General features: G+C 34.5%; 1 protein-coding gene across 9 annotated transcripts in view; it reads left to right on the top strand.

Annotated features, from left to right (window-relative positions):
* RELCH (RAB11 binding and LisH domain, coiled-coil and HEAT repeat containing) overlaps positions 1 to 25,461 on the top strand; it is a 108,313-nt gene that overhangs the window by 51,987 nt on the left and 30,865 nt on the right. For 8 of the 9 annotated variants that reach the window (XM_028102909.1, XM_028102911.2, XM_028102906.2 and 5 more), the window contains 10 exons: positions 2,349 to 2,439; positions 5,351 to 5,422; positions 9,561 to 9,701; positions 10,373 to 10,537; positions 12,342 to 12,489; positions 16,288 to 16,444; positions 17,223 to 17,346; positions 19,193 to 19,241; positions 21,260 to 21,339; positions 24,574 to 24,680. In XM_028102909.1, coding sequence (XP_027958710.1) covers positions 2,349 to 2,439; positions 5,351 to 5,422; positions 9,561 to 9,701; positions 10,373 to 10,537; positions 12,342 to 12,489; positions 16,288 to 16,444; positions 17,223 to 17,346; positions 19,193 to 19,241; positions 21,260 to 21,339; positions 24,574 to 24,680 — 1,134 coding nt within the window. The remainder of the gene's footprint in view (positions 1 to 2,348; positions 2,440 to 5,350; positions 5,423 to 9,560; positions 9,702 to 10,372; positions 10,538 to 12,341; positions 12,490 to 16,287; positions 16,445 to 17,222; positions 17,347 to 19,192; positions 19,242 to 21,259; positions 21,340 to 24,573; positions 24,681 to 25,461) is intronic. The other variant, XM_028102908.2, reaches the window with a different exon arrangement.

Here is a 25,461-nt window from a genome sequence, read left to right as displayed (position 1 = left end):
CTGCTTCTCCCTCTGACCCTATCCCCTCTGATGTGCTCTCTCTCTCTCTCATTCTCTCTCTCTCAAATAAATAAATAAAATCTTAAAAAAAAAAAATACTAGTCAAACAATCCCTGTCCTGTGATTTTCTACAAGTGGGAACGTTAATTTTTTTTAAAGATTTATTTATTTTAAGAGAAAGAGAGAGAGTGAGTGGGGGGAGGGGTGGAGGCAGAGGGAGAGAGAATCTCAAGCAGACTCCCTGCTGAGCGTGGAGCCCAACACAGGGCTCGATCTTACCACCCTGAGATAATGACCCGAGCGGAAGTCAATAGTTGGATGCTTTACTGCCTGAGCCACCCAGGCACCCCAAGGGAACATTAATTTTTACCATAACAGGAGCCGGTTTCCAATGCTGTTAATAATCTCTTGGCTCTCTGACCTTTTCTGTTTTCAACCTGTATTTCAAAACTGTCATACTTTTTAAAATTAACTCTGCTGGCTAAGAAGTTTGCCTTGAGGGGCCTAACATTTTTTCAACAAGTTTGTACATCTTTAGTATGTAGATGCTGGCTTGTGATTTAAAGTTATTTCACATGAAGGTTTCATACAAGTGTATACTTCTTGCAAGTGTTTGAAATGCCTACATTTTACCTAAGTTCATTTATTACCAACATTTGTGGAACCAGTGTATATGCCTTCTCATTATTTTAAGATACTAGTGGGGAAAAAACAATGTTCAGATATTAGGAAGTTTTCATTGGGGAACAGGCAGCTAAAATGCTGTCTGTAAATCTTGGAATTTCTTTGCCCATTTTCTTTTATTCACTTTATTTGCCTTCCCAAAGTAGAAGGAAATAGAAAAGCAAAGGGAAAGTTGAGAAGTAGGCATAGAAGACTAATAATATACATATTAAGGGGACTCAGATTAAAAATACAAGGTTGGGTGAGAATAAGCTGCAGTATACAATGAAGATATACTGGCTCAACAATGTCTGTCATTATTCTCCTCCACCTGAGAGAACAGTTATTTAGAAATTTAAGGTCATTTTGCAGTTTAAGTTAAGTTGACTTGAAGTAGCAATGAGCAGTGCCTGGGCTTAAAGTGCTGTTTTTATTGTTAATATGAATTAAACATTCTAATTTGTTTTTCCTATAAGCTGGCTACTTTAAAACATGTATTGAAAACATACTTTTTTTCCATCAGGTTTTACTATTTTGAACTAGATAAAAGAGGAAAAATTTATAATTCTGCATTTTAAAGTCATTTAAAATGGAACTTCATTCTGAAGAGTAAAAAATCATATTTAGAGTTTTATACTCTTTCTTAAGTTTCAAATCTATCAATTCAAGTGAAGTTATTATATTATTTATATACTGTTCTGTAACAAAATACCCCAAAAGAAAGTGGTTTAAAATAACACTTATTTTTATATTACAGTTTACATGAGTCAGTTAATCTGGGTTCTCTGCTTCAGGGTCTCTTAAAAGACTATAAGCAAGGTGTTGGCTGAGGCTGTGGTCCTGTCAAGGCTCAATTTGAAAGGATTTGCTTCTGAGCTTACTCATATAGTTGATCATTGGCAGGATTCAGTTTCTCATGGGTTTGTGAACTGAGGGCCTCAGTTTCTTACTGGCTTTTGGCCAGAGTTTCCTTAAGTGTCTTGCCACATGGGCCTCACCAGCATGGCCACATACTTCATCAAAGCATGCCAACTGAGAAGGCAGTAGAGAGGGTCCCAAAGATGAACATCACAGACTTCTGTAGCCTGATCTCAGAAGTGACATCCCATCACTTTGGCCATTATTCTGTTCATTGGAAGCAAATCTTTAGGTCCAGTCTACATTCAAGAATATGGAATGACACAAGAGCATGAATATCAGGAGATGGACAACATTGGGAGCCATGTCAGAAGCTGCCTACCACATTTATCTTGTGTATAAAATTCTGATTTAAGAAATACCATTTTACTAACGTGATACCATAGTTTTAAATTATAGAAACATTGGGGGAATAATCACTGGCTGTTTTAGTGTCTAGAAACTGAAAGGCAGTAGAAGCTGAAGCATTAGACATATTATCTCAGAATGCATGTATGGGAAGTTAATTTAGGAGGTTATGAGATTAAGCTTCACACCAGTAGAGAATCTCTTCACAGTGTCTCACAGATGGTGTTGCCACAGCTAGGGAAAGGAATCTTAACTAACTCATTCTCTTGGTGGCAGCCTAGCCCATTGTTGGAAAAGTCTAATTTGATTGTACAAAATGTTGTATGTTGTGTGAATTACAGAGCTGGCTCTTTTTAACCCTTAGAAAGTTGTGCTTTCTAATCAAGTACAAGTGTTTATTAATTTATGTTATTTTTCAGGCAGATGATACTGACGGGTTGTGTGGCATTTGCACGTCATGTTGGACCAACACGTGTAGAGGCTGAACTTTTACCACAGTGTTGGGAACAGGTAAATAACTGTATTGGGGTTTCCCCTAGCCATTATATTCTAATTTATTATGAGTGTTCATATTTTCTGTTTTAAATGCCAATAGGAAATATGTGGGATCTAAATTATGCTGCTGTTTCTGCAGTCCAGCACGGGTGATTTAACAGCACTAAGGATGCTCTGGGATGCTTTGCTTTCTTCGCTCTTCCAACAAATAGCTAAGAAACACTGGTTTCAGTGCCAGGTACTGCTGCAGTCATTACATGCAGTAATGAACAAAATACATACAGTGGTGAACAAAAGACAAAAACCTTTTAGTGGGGAGATAAGAGTAAACAAATAAATGAAATGTCTTGTATTATTATAGGTTATGAAGAAAAATAGAGCAGGATAAGGGTTACAGAGTGATGGAGAATGCTGTTTTAGAAGGGGTGGTCAGAGCAGGAATCTGAGAAAGGGATGTTTAGGCAAGGATCTGAATGAAGTGAGTTACTGTAAATACAAAAGCCCTGAGGTAGGTTCAAGGGAGAGGAAGGCCACGTGTGTTTGCATATGTGTAAGGGAGGGGGGGGTATTAGAAATAATATATGTATTATATATTTGTACATATTACAAATATATACAGAATATAAAGTGTAAACTGTTGATGTGGGAGGTTTTTGTATTTGTAATCCAACTCACCCATTTACTTACAATACTTCTGGTTTTATATTGAATTTTAATATTCCAGTCCTGTGGAGAACTCACCATCATTGACTTTCTAGACTTGATGTTTAGATCATTAAGTGGCATACTTATCCATCTTAAAGAAAAGATGGATTTCTTACTTATAAAGACAGATTTCATGGCCTTATTTATAATAGCATAGTCACTTATTCTTAATACTGGTCCCTGGAATATCATTAAAGCATACAGTCCTTTAGAATTCTTTTCCTAATTTCTTTGAGTATTCATTTTTTTCTTTAAAATTTAGTGGTGTCATATCTAGATTAAATATGTACACTGAACATTCTGTATGGTCCTCTTGTCTCTGACAGTCCCTTAGGTCACCTCGATGACAGTACATACTAATTTAGGGTGAGGCTCTGACCACTGAAAGTCAAACTTGGGAATAGCATATACAGTTTTAAATTTACAATTCTGTATAGTTATTCATAGGTACTTATAATTTCTAAACAGTTTTTTCCATTTCCTTTTTTTTTGGTTAAGCTCTGTTGAGGTATTCAGATACAATACACCCACTTAAAGTGTACAATTTAGTGTTTTTTAGTATATCCACAGACTTGTACAGCCCTCGCTACAGTTTTTTTTTTTTTAAGATTTTATTTATTTATTAAAGAGAGCGCAACACAAAGAGAATACAAGCAGGAGAGGGACAGAGGGAGAAGCAGGCTCCCGCTGAGCAGGGAGCCCGATGATGCGGGGCTCAATCCCAGGACCATGGGATCACGACCTGAGCCAAAGGCAGCTGCTTAACCGACTGCACCACCCAGGTGCCCCTGCCACAATCAGTTTTAGAACAGTTTTATCACCCCAAAAAGAAACTCCAACCATTTGAACTTAGTTCTCTTTCTTCAAGTTTGTTTTGGCTATTCTGGGTCCCTTGAATTTGCACGTGAATTTTAGGATGAACTTACCAATTTCTGCAAATAAGCCATCTGGAATTTTCATAAGGATTGCATTGTATCTGTAGATCAGTGTGAAGAGTTATCTCACCATCCTAACAATAGTGAGCCATCTAACCCATGAATTTAGGATGTCTTTCCATCTATTTAGTTCTTTTAAATTTTCTTTGAACAATGTTTTATTGTTTGCAGAATACAATTTTTGTACTTTGTTTAATTTATTCCTAAATATTTTATTCTTTTTGATACTGTTGTAAACTGAATTTTCTTAATTTTATTTTGCATTTGTTGCAATAGAGAGAGATACAGTTGATTTTTGTATGTACATTTAATTTTAAGACTCATTGAGCTAGACTAAAGAAAAGCAAAATGAAAGTTTACATATAACATACTTTGACATTCAAACCATTCTGCTTTGAGGTTACTATTTCTGGAAATTTTAGTTTACAGATGTTCGTAATAAACATCATTACCACCACCTTTTCTAATACCTGAATAAACATGGATATTGGGGATCTATCTAGCCGACTACCTCCCGTTTGTTGCCCGGTAGATTGCTATGTAATTTCTTTTCTTAATTTTAGGCATCCAATACTTTAATGAATTATGTCACCTTTTCATATGGGAATATGAGAACAGATATACTTCTTTTCCAGTCAAGGAAAGATTTATATTCTATGAAGAAGACATATGGGAACAAAACCCAGTATGTGTCATTTTTTTTTTTAATTTTTTTGTTACGGTTCAGTGTAGTCACCATTAACAGCAAAACTCCCAACATTTTGCATATACAAACAGGAATGAATTGAAGTCTGCTTACTTTAAAAACAAAATCATATTTTGGCTGTGGTTAAATCATTGATTAACTTACTTCCTAATCCCTTAGTTAAAAAAAAGAACTGATGAATCACTCCTGGCACATATTATAAGCCATATCTATAATATCCAGAAGCTGAGTTTTTCAAATTTAAAAATAAACTAATGTTGCTAGGGCTGGAGAAAGGTGCTTCTGACATCCTAAGGAAAGCCTAGTTATAGGTAAGCCTACCATCTCTAGACACCTGGCCACATTTTCATCTTTGCTTTATCCTTTTTTCTTTAACAGATAACCGCTGTGACCTCATTTTTTAGTCTCTCTCTGATTCCCTTATTCCTGATCCAGTTATAGGCACACAGGGATTCCCAGAAGTGGGGAAAAAAAAAATGCTTTATTGTATTCTTAACAGGATTTATTGTGAGGAGTAATTTTCTGTTGGAGGAAAGGAGGTTATGTTGTTTATGCTTAACTTCTTTATTTTTCACTCTAGATTAACCACAAATACCCAGAAAGACGACTACTTGTGGCAGAATCCTGTGGAGCATTGGCACCTTACCTTCCTGTAAGAATTGTCATTTTTTCTTAAAAGCTTTTTTCCTTTTTAGTAATAGAGAAACCTTTATCAAGTGACTTACATATTTTAATTCAAATTCTCCCAGGGCATGCTATCCTAATAGGAGGAAGGAGATGAGCCAAAAAGATTGGTCTCACATTGATATAATATGGCATTGCAGGCAGATAGGTATATTAACCATTTTGCATGAGCCATAAATGTATTAAATATCAGCAGTTCTCAAAATTTGTGGTTCGAGGACCCTGGGAGATTCTTTGAGATACTTTCAGAGGGGTCCATGAGGTGAAATTATTTTCATAATATTAAGACATTTTTCATCTTTTTCTCTGTGTTTACACTTACATTATGGGTACAAAAGCTATAATGGGCAACAATGCCAATGCATTAGTACTGATCTAGGCAGTGACCCCCAAATATACTGATAAGGATGTATTCTGCACTGCCATTTACTCAGAAGAGCTAGTTTCACTTAAAAATAAGCTTGATGAATCAATAAAATTATTAATTCTAAATTTTGACCCTTGAGTTTATTATATCTTTTTAATATTTTGTGTGACAGAATGGAAAATACTAATATCAGTCCTTTTTGCTGAGGTATCCTGAGGTATAATGGCTATTTCAGGAAAAGCATTTCAAATAGCTTGAGTTGTGAATTGAGCTAGCTGCCTTTTTTCATGAGATACTGATTTTACTTGACCAACCACTAACACACAAGCTCTCGTTATTCAGAAATGGGTATTTAGCAGATATTTTTATGAAAATGAATGAAATGAGCCTGTCACTTTAAGGAAAAACAAGTAGATGACATTTATTGCCAATGATAAAACTGGAACTTTTAAGTGAGAACAAGAATTTTGGAAAATTTATTATCTGCCACCATGGGTTTGACAGCTTCTAAGTATGTAAACACATTTCTGAGATCTTAACATGTGATTTTTTGAGATTATAATAAAATGTGTCAATATTGAAGAGCATCTGAATAAGTCTGTGGTACAATGTGTCCCAAATGACCAATGCATACTGCTCAAAATCACACATGGGCAAAAATAGAGGCAAAGTCCAAGATAAACCAGTGGAATTTTTGCTTTAAACTTCATTTATTTATTTGATGGGGAGGGGAGGACAAGCAGGGGGAGTGGCAGGCAGAGAGAGAGGGAGAAGCCGACTCCCTGCTGAGCAGAGAGCCCCAGAAGGGGCTTGATCCCAGGACTCAGATCATGATCCCAGCTGAAGGCAGATGCTTAACCGACTGAGCCACCCACACACCTAAGCAGTGGAATTTAATGTGCCAGAGTTTAGAGTTTATTAGCAAGGAACCATATCATGGTTTCAGATTCTACATTGCATCTAACCTCTAAGAAACTACCACTTGTCCAGTTTTAGTGTAGAATTAAACTATCTATTCTTGGGCACTGGGTGGCTCAGTTGGTTAAGAGACTGCCTTCGGCTCGGGTCATGATCCTGGAGTCCCGGATCCAGTCTCTCATCGGGCTCCCTGCTCAGCAGGGAGTCTGCTTCTCCTTCTGACCCTACCCCCTCTCATGCGCTCTCTCTCTCACTCATTCTTGCTCTCTCAAATAAATAAATAAATAAAATCTTTAAAAAAATCTATTCTTATCAGAAAATGCTATTAAAATACTCCCTTTTTCAATTACACGTCTCTGTGGGGCCAGATTTTCTTAAAAACTTCAGCTGAAACAATCATAACAATTGAATGCAGAGCAGATAAGGGAATCTACCTGTTTTCTTTTAAGTCAGACATTAAAGTGATTTGCAAGAAAATGTAAAGCACCATTCTCACTAATTTTTTTGTTTTATAGTTATTTTCATTAAAATGTTATACACGTGGGCGCCTGGGTGGCTCAGTCGTTAAGCGTCTGCCTTCGGTTCAGGTCATGATCCCAGGGTCCTGGGATCGAGTCCCACATCGGGCTCCCTGCTCAGCGGGAGGCCTGCTTCTCCCTCTCCCACTCCCCCTGCTTGTGTTCCTGCTCTCACTGTCTCTCTCTGTCAAATAAATAAATAAAATCTTTAAAAAAATAAATAAATAAAATGTTATACATGTTACTAACCTTAGATGATTTTATTGTTGTTTTTAAATTTCTCAGTTTAAATTCTAATATGATAAATGTCAGTAGATATTACCCACCCAAATAAAAGCTGTTTGCAGTGCTCATTAATTTTTAAATGACTAAAGGAATCCTTTCACCAAAAAGATGAGGACCCCTGAACTGTTAAACTCTTTTAGGTATCTTTCCATAGGTCCAGGGCTTAGAGCGGGTAGAGGAATGAGGTGGCATCACAGTTATTTTAATTTAAACAGCCATAGTTTAAAGGAGGACTTGACAAAATGCAGCCTGGAGACCAAATCTGTTAGACCTTGCTCTGCATACTAAAATCACACTGTAAATTTATGAAAATGGTCACATCCTCTATCTTTATTGTATTCTAACTATTAGATGTGAAAAGGACCTAAACAGGTTCCCCTACATGAGTCAGTTTTGAGCATCCTTTTATATACTGTTCCAAGCAGAGATGAACATCACATGCACAAAGGGGATAAATAAGCTGTTCTACACTGCCCCTGATAGTAGAATGTTAAGCAGTATCACTAATAGGCTTACTGTTTGCTCCATGGATCTTCACTTGCCTAATATCCCACCACAGTTGCTAACAGTGAAATCTCAGCGTGGTCATGGCTTAAATGGAGTAATGCCTCCTGACTTGTCTTGTGGGTTCCCTGTGGCATACTGAAACTAACTGCTTCACTTGACGTCAGCCCAGACCAATGTGAAGCAAATACCCAGCTGAAGTTTACTTACCTATGTCCTGCTGCCGAGGCTGATACCAATCCAGAGCCCTTTTAAGATCTTCAAGGCAGTTTTTTGGCAGTTTTTAAACTGAAGGATAAGTAAACAAGGCTGTACTAAAAGACATACTCAACAACCTAAATGTGACCAAAATTTGGTAAAATTACATATACTTTTGTTTTTAGGAAGTCAAAGCAAAAACTAGGTCATTTAAAGATAACTGTTAGACCTTGCTCTGCATATTAAAATCACACTGTAAATTTATGAAAATGATCACATCCTCTATCTTTATTGTATTTTAACTATTAGATGTGAAAAGGATGTAAACAAGTTTAGATTTGAAGAATTTTATAAACTGATCAAATTATAATAATGGTCCAGAGAAGGGAAGTAAGGGCAAGAATTTGCATAATGATAGCTCTTTATTTTACCTTCAGGCATTAATTAGGCTAAAACATTCTTTAACAAAAAAAAATTGTGTGAAATTAAGATACAACAGTGGTTGACATTATATTAAAAGAGTAGCATCTGAGGATAGCAATGCAGTTCCCTTTGAAGTATTTTTAAAGTTTGCTCTCATATTTTATCATCCTCTTTTTTTCTCAGTTCTTCAAAAAATAGAAACACCAGGATTTTAGAATGTTTCCACACTCCTCCTACCCCAGACAAATGTTTTTGATTAACGGAGCCATGTTTGTAATCTCTCCTGTTATTAAAACTCTGAAAGCTCTTCTCTGAGTTAAAAACAAGTATTGGTAGAAGAGTCATTGTCCATTTATAGCAGTGTTGACTTCGTTGATTTGCCAAAGTCCTTGCTGCTATGTGCTGTAGGATTTGAAGGATTTGCACATATTTAGTAGATAGAAAAACATGCTGGGGGGTGCCTGGGTGGCTCAGTCGTTAAGCGTCTGCCTTCGGCTCAGGTCATGATCCCAGGGTTCCGGGATCAAGCCCCGCATCAGGCTCCCTGCTCAGCAGGAAGCCTGCTTCTCTCTCTCCCCCTGCTTGTGTTCCCTCTCTCGCTGTCAAAATAAATAAATAAAATTAAAAAAAAAAAACATGCTGGAAGATGATTAATACCAAATTCAAGGTAGATGTTATCTATAGAGAGGGAGGGTAGAAGAAGGTGGGAGAGGCTGGAGAGAGTCAGACATGCTGTATCTGTAATGTCTTATGTCTTTGAAAAATGAAGACTTAAACAAAATGTGAATATATTTAATCTGGATTTTGAATATATGGATGTCTGTCTTATTTTCAATGCTTTTCTACTGCTACTGTAAAATAAATAGTAAAAACATGTTTTTATTTATTTTCAGAAAGAAATACGTAGCTCCTTGGTTCTCTCGATGTTGCAACAAATGTTAATGGAAGATAAGGCAGATTTAGTAAGAGAAGCTGTGATCAAAAGCCTCGGTATCATTATGGGATACATTGATGATCCAGACAAATATCAACAGGTATGTTTTTCAGAATGAACCCCATTTACTCCATTATAAAATTCCAAATAAGTTTATATTCCAGATCTCTGAATCAGCTACCCAATAATCTATAGTAGGGATGGCCGGTATGTCAGCTTTAACCAATTGCAGTTGGCTGCCTGGTTTTACTTCAATTCAGATGAAGGAGTGCTAGGATTCATTTACAATCTGTGTCATAGTTTTGTGGCAGGAAATTGGCAACAAGCATGCCATGTTTACCACCTTTTCTCTTTGGTTTCCACATCAATGGATACATGACATTTTCTTTAAAGAAAATGGGAAGGATGGGCGCCTGGGTGGCTCAGTTGGTTAAGTGACTGCCTTCGGCTCGGGTCATGATCCTGGAGTCCCGGGATCGAGTCCCACATCGGGCTCCCTGCTCAGCAGGGAGTCTGCTTCTCCCTCTGACCCTCTTCCCTCTCGTGCTTTCCATCTCTCATTCTCTCTCTCTCTCAAATAAATAAATCTTTAAAAGAAAAAAAAAGAAAACGGGAAGGATAGGATTATGGATGGCTTGCTTTCTTGCTTAAAATGTTTTCTAAATGTACTGCAGTGTATACTAACTGCTTTTTATTGCGGGGTTTTTTGTTTTTTGTTTTTGGAAATTTATTCTTTTAAAAATCTAAATTTTACCTGTTTCTCTTCGGCAGGGTTTTGAATTGTTGCTGTCAGCCTTGGGTGATCCCTCAGAAAGGGTAGTTAGTGCAACACATCAAGTATTTTTACCAGCCTACGCTGCCTGGACTACAGAACTTGGAAATTTACAGTCTCATCTTATACCTACATTGCTGAACAAGATAGAAAAACTTCTCAGGGTAAATGCTTTCTTTATGTATACAGTTTATAGAAATGTAAAAGTGTGTTCTAAGTCATCTTGAAAGAATGCTGGGGAGCAAAGACAGAAAGTACCACTTAGCTGAACATTCTAATAATTTACCAATTAAAGATTTTTATTGGATTAGAGCCAAGAGAGATTTGAGCAAGTTCTGCTTTGCTGAAGCCAGACGAGAAAGGGCATGAAGTAGCACCTTTGTGGAACTCACTTGTACATTATTCAGAAAGCTAGCTCTTCCTTGTCTCTTCTGAAGATTTAAAGATTTTAGGTGACATACCAGCTCCAGTTCCCAGAATGCAGAGATAACCAAAATATTAGTCTCTAAAGCTTTCTTACTTACACGATTTCAAAATGCTTTAACTGTGTTTACTTCACTGCAGTAGTTCATTTCCTTACTTCTTAAAATGAACTTTTTTTCCCCCCGAGTAAAAGAAATGAAGAAAAGTTGAAAAAAAGATAGTAACTTCTTGATTTATTTTTTGTACTAAAAAGTCCCTTTAGAGTCGAGAAGAAAAACTAACATTTCTTTAATGCCTATTATGTGCATTAGGGTATATACCTTCTAAATAACACATATTATTTCATTCTTATAACTCTTTGAATTGTATTTTGGTTTCGGTGTGGAAACTGAGCTTTTAGGGAACCTGCCCAGGGTCTTACAGCTGTCAAATGACAGGTATGGGTCACTGATACCAAACTCTTACCCGTTCTACCCCCAAATTTTAAAGAATCTGTAAGGCTCTTGTATAGTAACTACTCTGTAGGCAGTCTTATATGTATCCACATGTATTTATTTAATTTAAAAATTTGGATTTTTTTCTATAAATTTAAAAATGGATATTAAAAAAACTATAAATGGACAACTAGACCGAAGTACTCCTTTTTATGAAACCTAGGAAATTTTTTAAAGTGTTTTTTTTTTAATGTTTGCATTCCTTCTACCTAAAAATTACCCATACCTTTGTTTTTCTTGTTCCATTTCATAACATGGTTAATTCCATTTTGCTATTAAGGGTGCAGTATTCCGCATGGGTAGTAATTCTTCCATGAAGAGATTAACTAATTTAGTTGATAGTGTGTAACTCATATATCTGGTATCTCTGACACAGTTGTTATTTTATAACATAGTAATGACATCTCAAGTGGATTTGAATAGCAGTAAACACTTTTGTCTCTAATGATTCTATTTTCTACTTTAACATTTGGTTTCTCTGTACCATACCGATCCTTTTACTCTTTTTTTTCTTTCTGTTATCTTTCTTTTGTTTCCTTTTGAAATTTTTTCTCCCACATTTCATCTGTGTGTTGAATTATTTTAAAGTGCTTTCAGTGCTGGCAAATACAGATGCCACCAAATCTGTAAAAGGAGACCAGAAGTAGGAGAAGGAGAGTAGCAAGTGCTGCTGCTGATCTAACAGTTGAACATTTAAAATGATTCCTGTGGCTCACTTTAGTTTCTTTATCCTGACTTATAAAATTTCAAAGGATAAGATCCTCTTAAAAGAAAAAAAGCCTGTAGAAACAGTTTCATACAAATGACTGATGTCACCCTAAAGATTTCCACATAAAAAATTATATTACTTATATAGTGCCTTAGTGCTTCTTCACATTTTCATGTACTTAGAGAAATTAAGAAAAGATTCATGGACATCTCCACTAGGTGCTGTGCTGTGAGTCTACCATACAGATCCTTAAATGCTTTATTCATTGCCACAGAAAGGAAGAGCATTATAAATACCTAATTTCAGAAAACTAAAACTAGCTTCCACCTCCTTATGTTTCAGGAAGGAGAGCACGGGCTGGATGAACATAAGCTGCACATGTATCTTTCTGCTTTGCAGTCCTTGATCCCATCTCTCTTTGCATTAGTGCTGCAGAATGCACCTTTCTCCAGCAAAGCCAAGCTTCATGGTGAAGTGCCACAGATAGAAGGTACTGAACTTAAATTATGGAAGGAAGATGTAGAATATTAGCAACTTAGCTTCCCAAAGAATTGTTTTTGTTTAAACTTCTAAAAATTACTTTATGTGACAGCATAATTACTAAAATATATGTGTGGAATCTTGTGGTCATAGATTATATGATAGCTAAGTTAAATGGTGGCTTCATCTTTTATGAAGAAGCCTCATGGTATTATTTTATAATATTTGTACTTTCTTTCCATTCCTAATCTATAGTCTCGATAACCTTTTTTTCCAGCAGCTGAAGTAAGTTTTCTTTTCATTAATAGAGCTGAATCAATGAAAAGGTCACTGAATAGTTACTAGTGCCAGTTTATGAAGCTTGTCATTTCCACTTTGTTTATATTTTTTTCTTCCCCATCTGCTTCATCTTATTTTCAATAGGGGAAGGTAAATGTAATTACTCTTTTCTACTTGTCCTTGACAGGAATATAAGCATTTGCAGCAGATTTTTTTTTCCTCCAAAGAAGGAATATGCCTTAGTTTCAGAAATAGTGACATTGATAGCAAAAGCCAGTATTCTCTTCTCTCAGTGTCCACCTAACTAGTAAGAGACCTTTGATCCGTGGCACTTAGTAACCCCACTGCACCCAACACCCAGGATAAATGGCTATAGACCAGCTATTACTCTGTATGAGATCCCTTTGCAACTTCTTCAGATTTGTGAAATTGTCCATGTCTCTTACTGGCTTCTGATAGACAAAAGAATGATAACATTGAGAACATCAACAGACACTTAATGTTTTTGCAGTTTTCATGTAAACCATAGGCTGCCTTTAATCTTTGGGGATGAAGTCATGTCCAAGAATACACGAAGCACAACATAAAAATGGTATATACTGTTTGAATGTCTGTTTTACTGGAAAATTGGGAATGGATGGAGTAGAGTTAATTTAACATTTTAAAATATTATTGAGGAGAAGGAAAATTCAGACTTTTAAGAAGAGTCTTCCTAAAGCATTCATAGCCGTCTGCTTCAGGTTCTACCCTCTCACATATTAAGGTTCCTCATCTGCCTAGGGGCTTTCCTGTCTTTCTAATTCCCTCTCTTTCTCTTTCTCTCTTGCCATATTGGTTTGCTAGGACTGCCATAACAAAATACCACAAACTAAAATTTATTGTCTTGCAGTTCTGAAAGCTAGAAGTTTCAGATCAAAGTGTCAGCAGGGTTGGTTCCTTCTAATGGCTCTGAGGAAGAAGCTGTTCCATGCCTCCCTCCTCGCTTCTGCTGGTTTGCTGGCAATCTTTGTCATTCCTTGGCTTATAGGTGCATCACCCCGATCTCTGCCTTCATATTCACGTTCCATGCTTCCTCTCTGTGTGTCTGTCTCTATGTCCAAATTTCCCCCTTTTATAAGATCAGTCATATTGAACTAAAGGCCCACCCGACTCCAGGATGACTTCATCTTATCTAATTCTACCTGCAACAACACTATTTCCAAATAAGGTCACATTCTGAGGTTCTAGGGTTTCGGACTTCAACGTAGGAATTTATGGGGGGTACATAGTTCAACCTATAGCATTTGCTATCACTCCTTCATTTATGTATTTAACAAATAACTCTTGAATGTTGCCTGTTGCCAACCATGTGCTGGAGAGTAGATGAAAATTGTCAAAACAACTGCTTTAACATCCTGAATATATTTCTTTTAGTGTTTATGTGACCTTTTCTTGTGATTAGATCTTCATCGTACCAAAAATAATCTTTTCTTTTTAACCCACACAAATATTTTTATTACCAATTTATTCTACAGCATTAGCTAATACTTATGTCAGGAACTATTTTTTAAATACTTGGGATCATTCATGAATAAAATAGACACAACTTTCTGCCGTCATAGAGCTTACATTCTGTTGAGAGGGAAACATATTAAAGAGTCATAACAACTGTTATTTTGCTGGATAATTGTGGTTATTTTGTTGACAATAAAATGCTGGTATTTTGCCAGCCTATTAAAATGGCATTCTGGGGACCTTTCTATATTGTTATAAATTAGATCCTCACATTTTTAAAAATCCTATTAAATAGAATAATGTTTTGAGACTCTTGAACCATTCTGATTATTTACCTATAACTGAGTTATCCAAGTAATTGCTTATTTCTTGACATTATTTTGCTTCTATTGGACCTATCTTTAAATCTTTTTAGACCTTACTTTCCCTGTAGTTAATTTTGATGTATCTATTTTACTTGAAACTGTTCCTTTTTTTTCCCAATAATTTGTTAGTACTTTTGAAGGAATAACATTCATTCTATCATAGTATAGCAGATTAAGATAAGTATGATATAACCCTGTTTGAAATTACATCTAATATGTTTGACATGATCTATTTCTAGATGAAGTACAGATATCCCTCACAATCCAAATCTTTTTGATTCTTGGGTTGAGATACAGTGAGGATTCAAGCAGAAACCCCAGATAGTGAGAAATACCATGTTACCCAAACTCATTTATTTGTTGGTTGGTATATTATGATAGCAAATAGGAGGGTTTGGCTAGCAAGGGATGACCTTTATCTGTCCTTGATATATTGTTAAAAGCCTTGGGCAGCATAGAAAGACAATGACATCTTAATTTTGTCTTTGAACATTTTTTGAATTTTGTGTATTTCATGTTTTCTTAAGCTTAATAATAATTATTAAGCCATTAATATGTTTTGAGACAATTCTGTATATTTATTTGTGTCTTTTTAGGATGTTAGCCTCTATACAGGAGTGGTTAGGCAATTAGGAGTTTCCTACTAACAGTTAATGAGCTGTTGGCATGCATTATTCATTTAATAGCCATCAAGAAGTGTTCTCTTAATAACCTGGGATCTATTATGATCTATAGGATCATAAGTTTTATTGATATGTTTGCAGATTTAAAATATGCTGGTTATATCTTTACGTTTTATTTACATAATTTTAAAAGTTCTTCAGTTTTCCCCCAAATTTTTGAAGTATGTACTTGGGACCCTGGTTATAATATTTATAGTACATTTTGCCTCATCTTTCTGGTCACCAGCTTTAACACTTTATATTAAGTTAATGTTTATCAAACTGGAAATTTTTTTAAATTAAGTATTTAATATTGGAGATTAACTACTTAAGAAACCTGTTCAGCTCAAGCTTTAATGTATTTTATACCATTATTCTCTGGTATTCATTATTTCCCCACTATTAATCTGTTAGTTCCTTACTCCCTGAAGGAAACATATTTATCATATTTACTATTTCATAGTTATAAACAGTCTGGTGGAATTACAAGTATTTATATTTTTTTTTAATTAAATTCAAATACATACTTTAGCTAACATCTTTGGGCCAATTTTAATTTAACCTAAATGAAATTTTACTCTTCATTAGCAAACTGTTTCATTACAGTATTTGTTTATTAACTGTTTAGTCTCATAAAGTCTTTATTTTTGAGATTTGTTAAATTTGTTCACATGTGACAAGAATCTGTTTTACTTTTTTCTTAAAATTATTTGATTATTATGTTTCAGTCCTATATTTAGTTTATAATAAGCTGGAGGCGCCTAGATGGCTCAGGTGGTTAAGCATCCGACTCGATCTCAGCTCAGGTCTTGATCTCAGGGTCATGCGTTTAAGTCCCACTCTGGGCTCTCATGCTGGGCGTGGATCCTACTTTAAAAAAAAATAGATAAAGTTTATAATAAGCTAATTAAATATCAGGAAGCAGAATCTTAGTTTCCTTTTGACAGTACAGCTAAGTTCACAAACTTCCATTTTTCACATGATTTACTTTGCTTCTCTTATTTATAGTGACTAGGTTCCCTCGGCCTATGTCGCCTCTTCAAGATGTGTCTACTATAATTGGAAGTCGTGAGCAGTTGGCAGTGCTACTACAACTTTATGATTACCAGCTGGAACACGAGGGTACAACAGGCTGGGAGACTTTACTATGGGTTGTCAATCAATTGTAAGTTACGGCCTCCATATGCATTTGGTACACCTCTGTCAGTTTAATGGAAGATAGCTCACTATGTTTAGCCTTGGCACTGAGGGACAAAATATAAAAAATATCACAAAACATAAGTTGGCATTATCTGTGGTAAACTTCTTTAGGAGAGGAGATTTCTACCATTGGATATGTAGATATTTATCTATGCAGATGGCGCTGCTGTATTATATCACAACGACCTGTCTGCTGCCTTGTTGTTGTCTAATAGTGGTGATGGATTTGACACTATATCCAGATTCTCATTTTTGAAGCTAAGATGGATGCCATGTTAGCCAAGCTCTTATGTGAGGCATCGAATCCAGTGATTTGTGTCTCATTAACTCCATAGTTAGAACTCTACCATTAAGGTTCCATATATTTTATGGCAAGCAGTTAAAATATAGAAGAAGTTTATAGAATAGAATATAAACTTAAAACCTTTTCAAAGCATCTCAAACCACTCCTTTGATTTGCAATTTTGCTGACTATGAAAAGCAAAACAGTGGGCGCCTGGGTGGCTCAGTCAGTTAAGCATCTGACTCTTGATCACAGCCTCAGGTCTTGATCTCAGGGTTGTGAGTTCAAGCCCCATGTTGGGCTCCACGCTGGGTATGGAGCCTATTAAAAAAAAAAAAAAAAAGAAAAGAAAAAGAAAAGCAAAAGAAGAGGTTGTTACATTTGCATTGTTTCAGAAATTGGCAAGGAAACAGTAATTTATATGTATCCCCTGCCTATTTTTCTTTCCTTTCACATTTAGGTTGCCACAACTTATAGAAATAGTTGGCAAAATTAATGTTACTTCAACTGCCTGTGTCCATGAATTCTCCAGATTTTTCTGGCGCCTTTGCCGGACATTTGGCAAAATTTTTACAAACACTAAGGTAAAAACTTGTATTCCATGTTTTCTTATGTGCAAGAGATACAGAAATGTAATGTGTTAATTAATGCTGTAACAGAGTAAATAAAAGCATGAGCCCTTCCTTTAGTCTAATTATCTCTTAATATCTTAGAAAACTATGATAGTTTTTAAAAGAAAATTCTAGTCAGTAATATTCTTATCTTTATTGGTTTTCGGATGATTTAGCTTAAATTTAGTTCGTATCCAGATGTGGATATAATATCTACTCACTCTGGATATCTTGAAGATTTCCAGCATAGACAGTATCACTTAGGAAACTCAACTGCAATTCTTTAATGTGCTTGTCCTGCTTTACCAACTACCCCAGATTCAAGGGGCAGCTGTTTGCTCAGCACACTTGGGTCAAAACCTCAGGTGATGGAGGAACCAAAGTAGCTTATACAGAGGACTTGCTGCAAGGATACCAGCTGTTAGAATAGCGTGGACACTTGAGATTAATGCTGCATCTTTCAGTCACTACCAAAACTATAGTTTGTCACATTTGCACATCCACGTTATTTTTTTTTAAAGATTTTATTTATTTATTTTATAATTTTAGACAATTAAAACTGGAATGTCCTTAGATCCCGGTTTCCTCTTTAATCCATTTGTCTTGCTGGTATATTGTTAAGTCAGTTCTTTAGAGACCTAATAAAAACATAAAAAGATACAGTTACTATAATCAGATGCTAATCAAGACGTTTAAAAGGTAAGAATTTTGTGTAGCTCTTTATTATTAACTATTACTTTATTCTGTAGTTATTGAAACATTCAAAGTAAAATAGTTTGGTATAGCAGACTGGGCAAAATTCAGAAAATGGGTTATAATGTTATGTTTGTGACCCATAATAAATAATTAAGTTGTTTGGGCATATGTGAAATGAAGAAGTCACTTCAGTGTGTCAAATGAAGAAGTCACTTCAATGTCTTTGTTTTATGATTCTGTAGATTAATCTTTTAACAGGGGGCTTCACCTCAGTTTAAGCTGAATATGTAAGTTGTTAGGCCTGACCTGCCGATAGGAGGGCAAAAACCAGACCTTGATGCCACTGTAGAAGAACAGGATCATTTTACATTTTTCACTAACATCTACTTATTAAATATAATTTGATTTTATGGTTATCAACATTGGCAAGCAAATTGACATCTCCGAAAGAAGTAGCTATTATTAAAAAAAGAGAGAGAAAAAGAATTAAGTAGGAGTCTGCTTTAGCACTTAGCAGTAAGTGGTTGGCTTCAGTGGCCTGAAATCTGAAATTTGTGATAATGTTAATAATAAAAAATTGAAGTAAGCACAAAAAATTATAATTCTGTATTTGATGTTTAAATTTATATTTTAAGGAAGTTAAAATCTAAGCAGATGGATATTACATGATGAATATGTTACTTATTGAATACATTAAATGAATGGAATTTCCTTTTCATTCCTTTTAAACACATTTTTTTAAAAAAAAAATTCTAATCATGTAATAATATTTACCTAAATAATCTTTCTATAATCAAGTTCCATTTTAGGAGATAGTGATTTCGAGCACTGAAAGTCATCTTGGAAATTATTTTAATTTAGTGAAGGAAACCAAAGGCCCTTGAGGAAATACTCACTGACTTGAATTGATTTTGAAAATACTTTTTCTCTAGACGGTGTTTTCAGTAACTTGACTCTTATTTTATTCTAAGCCTCTTAAAAATTGTTATATTTCTGACCACTCTACTGGTCTATAAAGCAAAACAAATAAATAGTAGCAGTAGTAGTAAACATCTTATTTATTTAATCAGCAAGTGATCCATTGGACCTAAAACTTTTTCTATCTTTTCTTTGGGTTGCGTAGGTAAAACCTCAGTTCCAGGAGATTTTAAGACTGTCTGAAGAAAACATCGGTAAGTTCATTGTTATTACTTTTAAAAACAATTGATTGTCTGGTGACTAACATAACAAAATAAAATTAAAAAAACAAACAATCTTTTCACTCAGGAAAAATACTATATTCTTTATGTGCAAATTGTATAAATGAACGAACAAGTATACGTGAAAAGGAAACTTTTATTTCTTGGTTTTATAACTGTGTCACATCTAATCTCTTTCCTATGAGACTGTAGTGAGATTAATCTTTGTTAATTTGATTATAAATATCTATGTTCCTTGTGATCAAATTGACCCAAGACTGAGTTTCTCAAACTGAGTACTTGTACCCTTGTAGATTTGAAGTGGTATATTCAAGATACTGAAAATTATAAAGGGCCTCTAATTCATAGTTAGTTATTTAAAACTTTTAAAATTAAACAAATATAGTGGAAGAGAATGCAAGGTATGCATATACATTTTTAAAATGAAACTACATGCTTGAATGGGCAGTTCCAGCCCCTCTGTTGATAGTTTTCACTCATCTGACTTAAGAAGTCTGATTATAGCACCATTGGCCTAAGAACTCATTTCTGTGTGGATCTTATGTCCTGTGTATTTTTCTAGTTTCTAGGAGTAAATTGTGGAAAATGTTAGAGGGGAAAATGTATAGCCTCCCTCTTTTTTTTTTTTAACTTGGTTGATTTGGGATATATAGGTAATTCTTATCTCAGTCCAGGCCTACCTTCGTGATTTGATTTGAGTGAGCTAGAAAACTCCATCTTGGGCTGTCCTCATAGTTAGAGAATGAATACATAAATCTTTTTCTTTTAAGTCTGAAACATGAGATTTTTTTTTTTTTGACAGATGCTTCCCAAATTTTATATTTTAAAGGGTTAATGTTTGGAATGCCTAATAGTTGTTATTATCTGTTTAGTTATTAATTCTGATGATAAATTAGTGAACCAATATTTACATATTTTAGAAACTGACAACTTTTAGAATTATTCAGTTAGCTCTGAATGTTTAGCTGTTGTGTAGGAATTCATTATTAATCCCTGTATATATAGACTGTATCTCTGAATCCAATTTAGGCTTATGTTCCTAACCTCAGATTTAACTCTCAAATACCATAGCCACACTCAGCCAATATCAGTATTCCCCCCAAAGAAAAAGCATTACTCTTATCAATAGAATAAACAAACCTCAAATACTAATTGTTCTGAAAATGGAACTTTCTTTTTTGTTATAATTCCTTCAGGGAAGTTAGTTAAATTTCTTTATGTACTACTTTCTGAAAAGAATTTAGAACCATATAAAAAGAGAAAAAAATAATTTGGGGGTATATAAAAGCAAATATAAAGCACTTAAAATAGTGCCTAAGGAACAATAAGCAAGAGGTGTTGGTGAGCAAATAATGTCATATCATCTTTAGAATTGCTTTTTTGAAATCATCTACAGGTGATTTTATCTTATTTTACAGTGGTCACAGGGTACTCTCCTAGGGTTAAATGCTTTCTTCTGCCACTTTGAAAATAATCAGGGTTATCTGGCTGAAAATTGCTATAGAGAATGCGGGAGGAGCTCTGGAACCAGACTAGTCCTGGAAACTAGGTAGTATCTCAGATCTAGAAGCAGATTAAATAATACATATCTAGGTGCCTCCTTTTACCTAAGTGCCTTTACGTTTTACTGAATACTATAAATTGAAAGTATAAAAATTTAAGAAGACCTGCTTATACAGACTGGCACTTGGGAGACTTCAAGAAAGTTCTGATTTCTGAGTATGGAAATGGAAGTGTTTCCTCATTTTAGTTATTAAAGTTCTTTCCCATCTATCAAAAATGTTTATGCTAATGACTTTATAAAAAGTATTAAGTTGTATTTTTATAACTATTGGATATTGTTTTAATCAAAATTATTTTCCAAAGGGTAATAATAATATTTAGTGTAAACCTTCTAGCCAGTTGGAATTTTAAATATAATTTGAATTGTGACTTTTTGCTTTGCATTTAAAATATACTCAGATTTTTTTAAATTATTTTAATGATTTTAGATTCCTCAGCAGGAAATGGGGTCCTCACTAAAGCTACCGTCCCCATTTACGCAACAGGAGTCCTTACGTGTTATATTCAGGTAAGGGAAAAATCCTTTTACTAGAAAATGTAAAAGCACTTTCTATTTAGAAAGATACTTAACATTATGCCTTTTTAATATGTGTATAAGTGAAAATGGTACCCGTAAAGGAAAACAAAATTTATATATTTGTCTTATTCAGTAAATAATTTATAGTGGAGAGCATATTTGAATAAGTCTCTGAGTAAAATCTCCACTGAACAAATACATTTAGAGATGGTATACTTCTTGATATTTTGTTAGAATGTTAGATTGCACTTACTTAGCAAAGTTTCATTGTGTTTCATAATTAATTTTTCATAAACAACAAACAAAGCACATGTATTAGGTGGAGCAAACTATGAAATGCTGTAGAATTCTATACTCTTACCATTTTTAGCAAAGTATCTTTTAATAATACTTTATTTTTCTTACATTTTCCCAAAAATGTAATGGCTTTTTATAACCCTTTTATTTGCTCTTGGGCTTGGCTCAGCTTGGCCTCTCTTTTGTGGCCTTGCTGGTAGTCATTCATGTTGTTGCATTCAACTTTTTGGTTGGAAGGGAGGTCAGCTAGGGAGGGTGACCGAGCTTCAGTCTCCATGTAGTCTTAGGGCTTCTCCCTGTCTCCACAGGACCTCTGGAGCAGCAGAGCCAGACTTAATAAATGGTGGCTCAGGGCTCCTAAGAGCACTTTTAAAAAGCAGCATCTGCTAGGCTAAGGCTTAGGCCTGGAATCAGCACATCAATTCTATTGCTTTCTCTTGTTTATAGCAAGTTACAGGCCCAACCATGAACTAGGAGGTGTGGTTCATTGGGGGTCACCAATATAACAGACTACCACACTCTACTTAACCTTATTTTAAGGAAATAAAATGGTGTTATATTAAGGTATATCAGTCATTTTTAAATGTGCAGCGGTCTCACCAGTAAAGTGAAAGTATGGATTCAGGATAAAGCATTTTTAGAAATTAGAATGTGAGGGGCACCTGACTGGCTCAGTCAGTACAGCATGTGACTCTTGATCTAAGGGGCATGAGTTCGAGTCCCACACTGGATGCAGAGATTACTTTTAAAAAAATAAATAGAAATCAGAGTGTAAGAATCAAAAAGGAAGACCTTTTTTCTGAGTTTTCCCCTAATTAATACCTAAGGTTTCTTTTGCCCTTTGAATTCAAAGTATAACAATTCATATTTATTGTACTCTTCTTCCAAAACAGATTTGAGCCATCTTACAGTTTTAAAATATAGTGCTACAGTATCACATACCTTGCAGTAAAGCTCCAGTTCTGTTAAAGTAGCACAGTATTCCTTTAAACTTTTCTTTTCTACCACTAGTTTCAAAGACTGCCTCATAATATGAATATACACAGAATATCCCTGTGTGTGGGATATTTTAAGTCATGTAACCTTAATAGATTGTCTGTATTGTTGTTCTTAAACTCATGGAGATTAAATCCCTGCATACTGTCAGGCACAATAGTGTGGATACCACTTTCTACTCTTTAATTTTGAAAGCTGTACCAGCATAATAGCAAGTGTGATGTCAGTTTTTTTTCTCTCTTTAACCTCTGGAAGTTTGGTTAGTATGTTTATTTTGACAATAAATAGTATCTTAAAGCATCATAAAGTACCAAATACAAGGTTTGCCTTATAGTAATCCCTCAGATTTGTCAAATAAATGAAAAAGTCTGTGAGTCACTGTGTAAAGTTCAGACATCTAAAGAGATAAGAACTTCTCAACTAGTTATAAAATGTGAATTGAGGTAGCTAGCATAGATTGCCAGTGTTACTTGTTTTAGGAAGCATGTACCAGCAGTTACTATTTTTCTTACTAAACAAAATTTTCTATTAGGGCAAGTCACTGTCCTGTTTGCTTTGGTTAACAAAAACTATTTTGAATCAAATACATTTTTAGGCTTGAGATTCTAAAAATGAGAAATAAGATTATAGTAAAATTTCAAGTTAGAAGAATCTGTGCTCATTTAGAAGTATATTTCATAGCTCTTATTTCACAATTTAGGTTTTTCAGATTTACAGTTTGTTTTCCAATTTTTTGTATACTTTGTGTTTGATATAGTAGGCAACTAAAATTGGGTGAAATCTCTGTTCCAGTGCTGCTCTGATGCTGGTGTGTCAGTGTCCTAAGCTTTGTATTAAGTACACTGTTGTGTTCTAAAACTGCTCTGTCATTGTTCATGCTGATCATTACTTTTGCCAATCTTTTATTCATTCTAAATGAACCTTATTATGTAGAAAAAAATGGTAGGTGGCAATCTAGTATGCTTCATAGATCTATTTATTAATATTCAGAAGCTATTTATTGTTGACCTAATATATCCCTAATAACAAAAAACTTGACTCTGATTTATTATATATTTATTTCCTGATAGAATGTCAGATTCTCTTCCTTTATAGATTCAGGTTAATTCAACATACACAGTTATATTTCTAATGTTCCTAATTTAGCAGACATTTTCTTAATTAGTTTCTTTAATAGAGTTTCTTTTATTAACATATTCTTAATAGAACACAATATAAGAAAAAAGAAAACACTATTCTCTGATTATGAAAATAATGGTTTATTAAAGAAAGTTTGAAAATATAGATTAATTTTTAATCAAGGGTGTGACTATTTCTCTTAACACAGTAGTCTATATTTCAACAAGCATGTAGCTTCTGACCACTAAGACATTGCAAAGATAATTTTTTGGAAAGGGATTTTCTGTTAGGGGATAACTTTTACTAGTTTGTATTTAAGTATTTAGTGTCAAAATTAATGAGAACTAAAATTGGTAAAAATAAATTTTAATTTAAAAATATACCTGATGATGTTCTAAACCAGGACTGTCTAATAAAACTTTCTGCAACAGCAGACATAATCTATATCTGAGCTTTCCAATAATGAAGGCACTAGCCACATGTGGCTTTTAAGCACTTGAATGGTAGCTAGTGCCAAGGAACTGAATCTTTTATTGTACTTAATTTTTCATCTCAATTTAAGTATTATAAATAATCACATGTGGTGAGTGGCTACCATTTTGGACAGCACAGGTCGAAATCTATGAATCAAGATAGTCTTTGCCTCATACCATTGTGGTCATAGATACGCTCGATAAATATCTTTAATTAAAATGCTTCTAAGACTAGATATTTCCCCATATTTGGTAAATTTTCTAATTACGGATAGGAAATTATTATTTTGGTTCTACTTAATTGCTTAGAGATTCATTATCAGTCTTTTATCCTCTGTAGGAAGAAGACCGAAAACTGTTAGTTGGATTCTTAGAAGATGTAATGACCCTGCTTTCATTATCTCATGCTCCTCTTGATAGCCTGAAGGCTTCTTTTGTGGAACTGGGGTAAAAATAATAGCTTATAGTTGTGTTATTGGTTTTTTTTTACTAATATAAAGTTTTTTAAATTGGATTTATAGGATACATAATTTGAGTCTAAAAATACTGGCATACACACCAAATCTTTTGGGTTTTGAGACCTAAGGTTTTTGGTTTTTTTTTTGGTTTTGGTTTTGCTTATTTATACATTCTTAATATTTTGTAAAATATTATGGTAAAAGAATAGGGGAAAGAGTACAGACATGTTTTCTTTGAAGCAGTTGGAGAAATAAATTTGAAGAAAATTTAGTTTTCCAAAACTAAAAAAGTAGCCCCAAGTAAAAGCCAGTTCATTAAGCTCCTTTTTATGTCCCATTTGATTTGCCTAATCCTGCTCATAATCACATCATCTAGCTGCTATTGTAGTTTTATCTCTGCACTTAATAGCAACACAGCCTTAAATTTGAATAGGCTTCACAGCCAACTTATCTTTCCTTCCTTACAGATGATTTGAGTTTATCTGATTTGATCCTACAATAAACATACGACATAAATAAGGACATGTATTGCTTCCCCAGTTTTTATAGATGTAGAAATTAAGCCCCACAGTGACTTACCATCTGACTCTTAGTCCAATGCTCTTTCTTTTTTTCCTCCTAGGTAAATTTTCTTTTTCTTTTTCTTTTTCTTTTTTTTTTTACAATTTTAACCTTTATGCTTAAAGAGTTCAAATTTCTATCGTAATTGCAAATGTTTATAGAACCTAAAAGCATAATTCCTGAATATGCTAAGTTTGTAGCTTTATAAG

The sequence above is a fragment of the Eumetopias jubatus genome, unplaced genomic scaffold (assembly GCF_037043125.1).
Source record: "Eumetopias jubatus isolate StellerSeaLion01/CBP00866 unplaced genomic scaffold, mEumJub1_p1.0 scaffold_16, whole genome shotgun sequence".
NCBI classification, from domain to species: domain Eukaryota; kingdom Metazoa; phylum Chordata; class Mammalia; order Carnivora; family Otariidae; genus Eumetopias; species Eumetopias jubatus.
The sequence above is the reverse complement of the archived record's forward strand: the minus strand, read 5'-3'. Positions and strand labels throughout refer to the sequence as shown.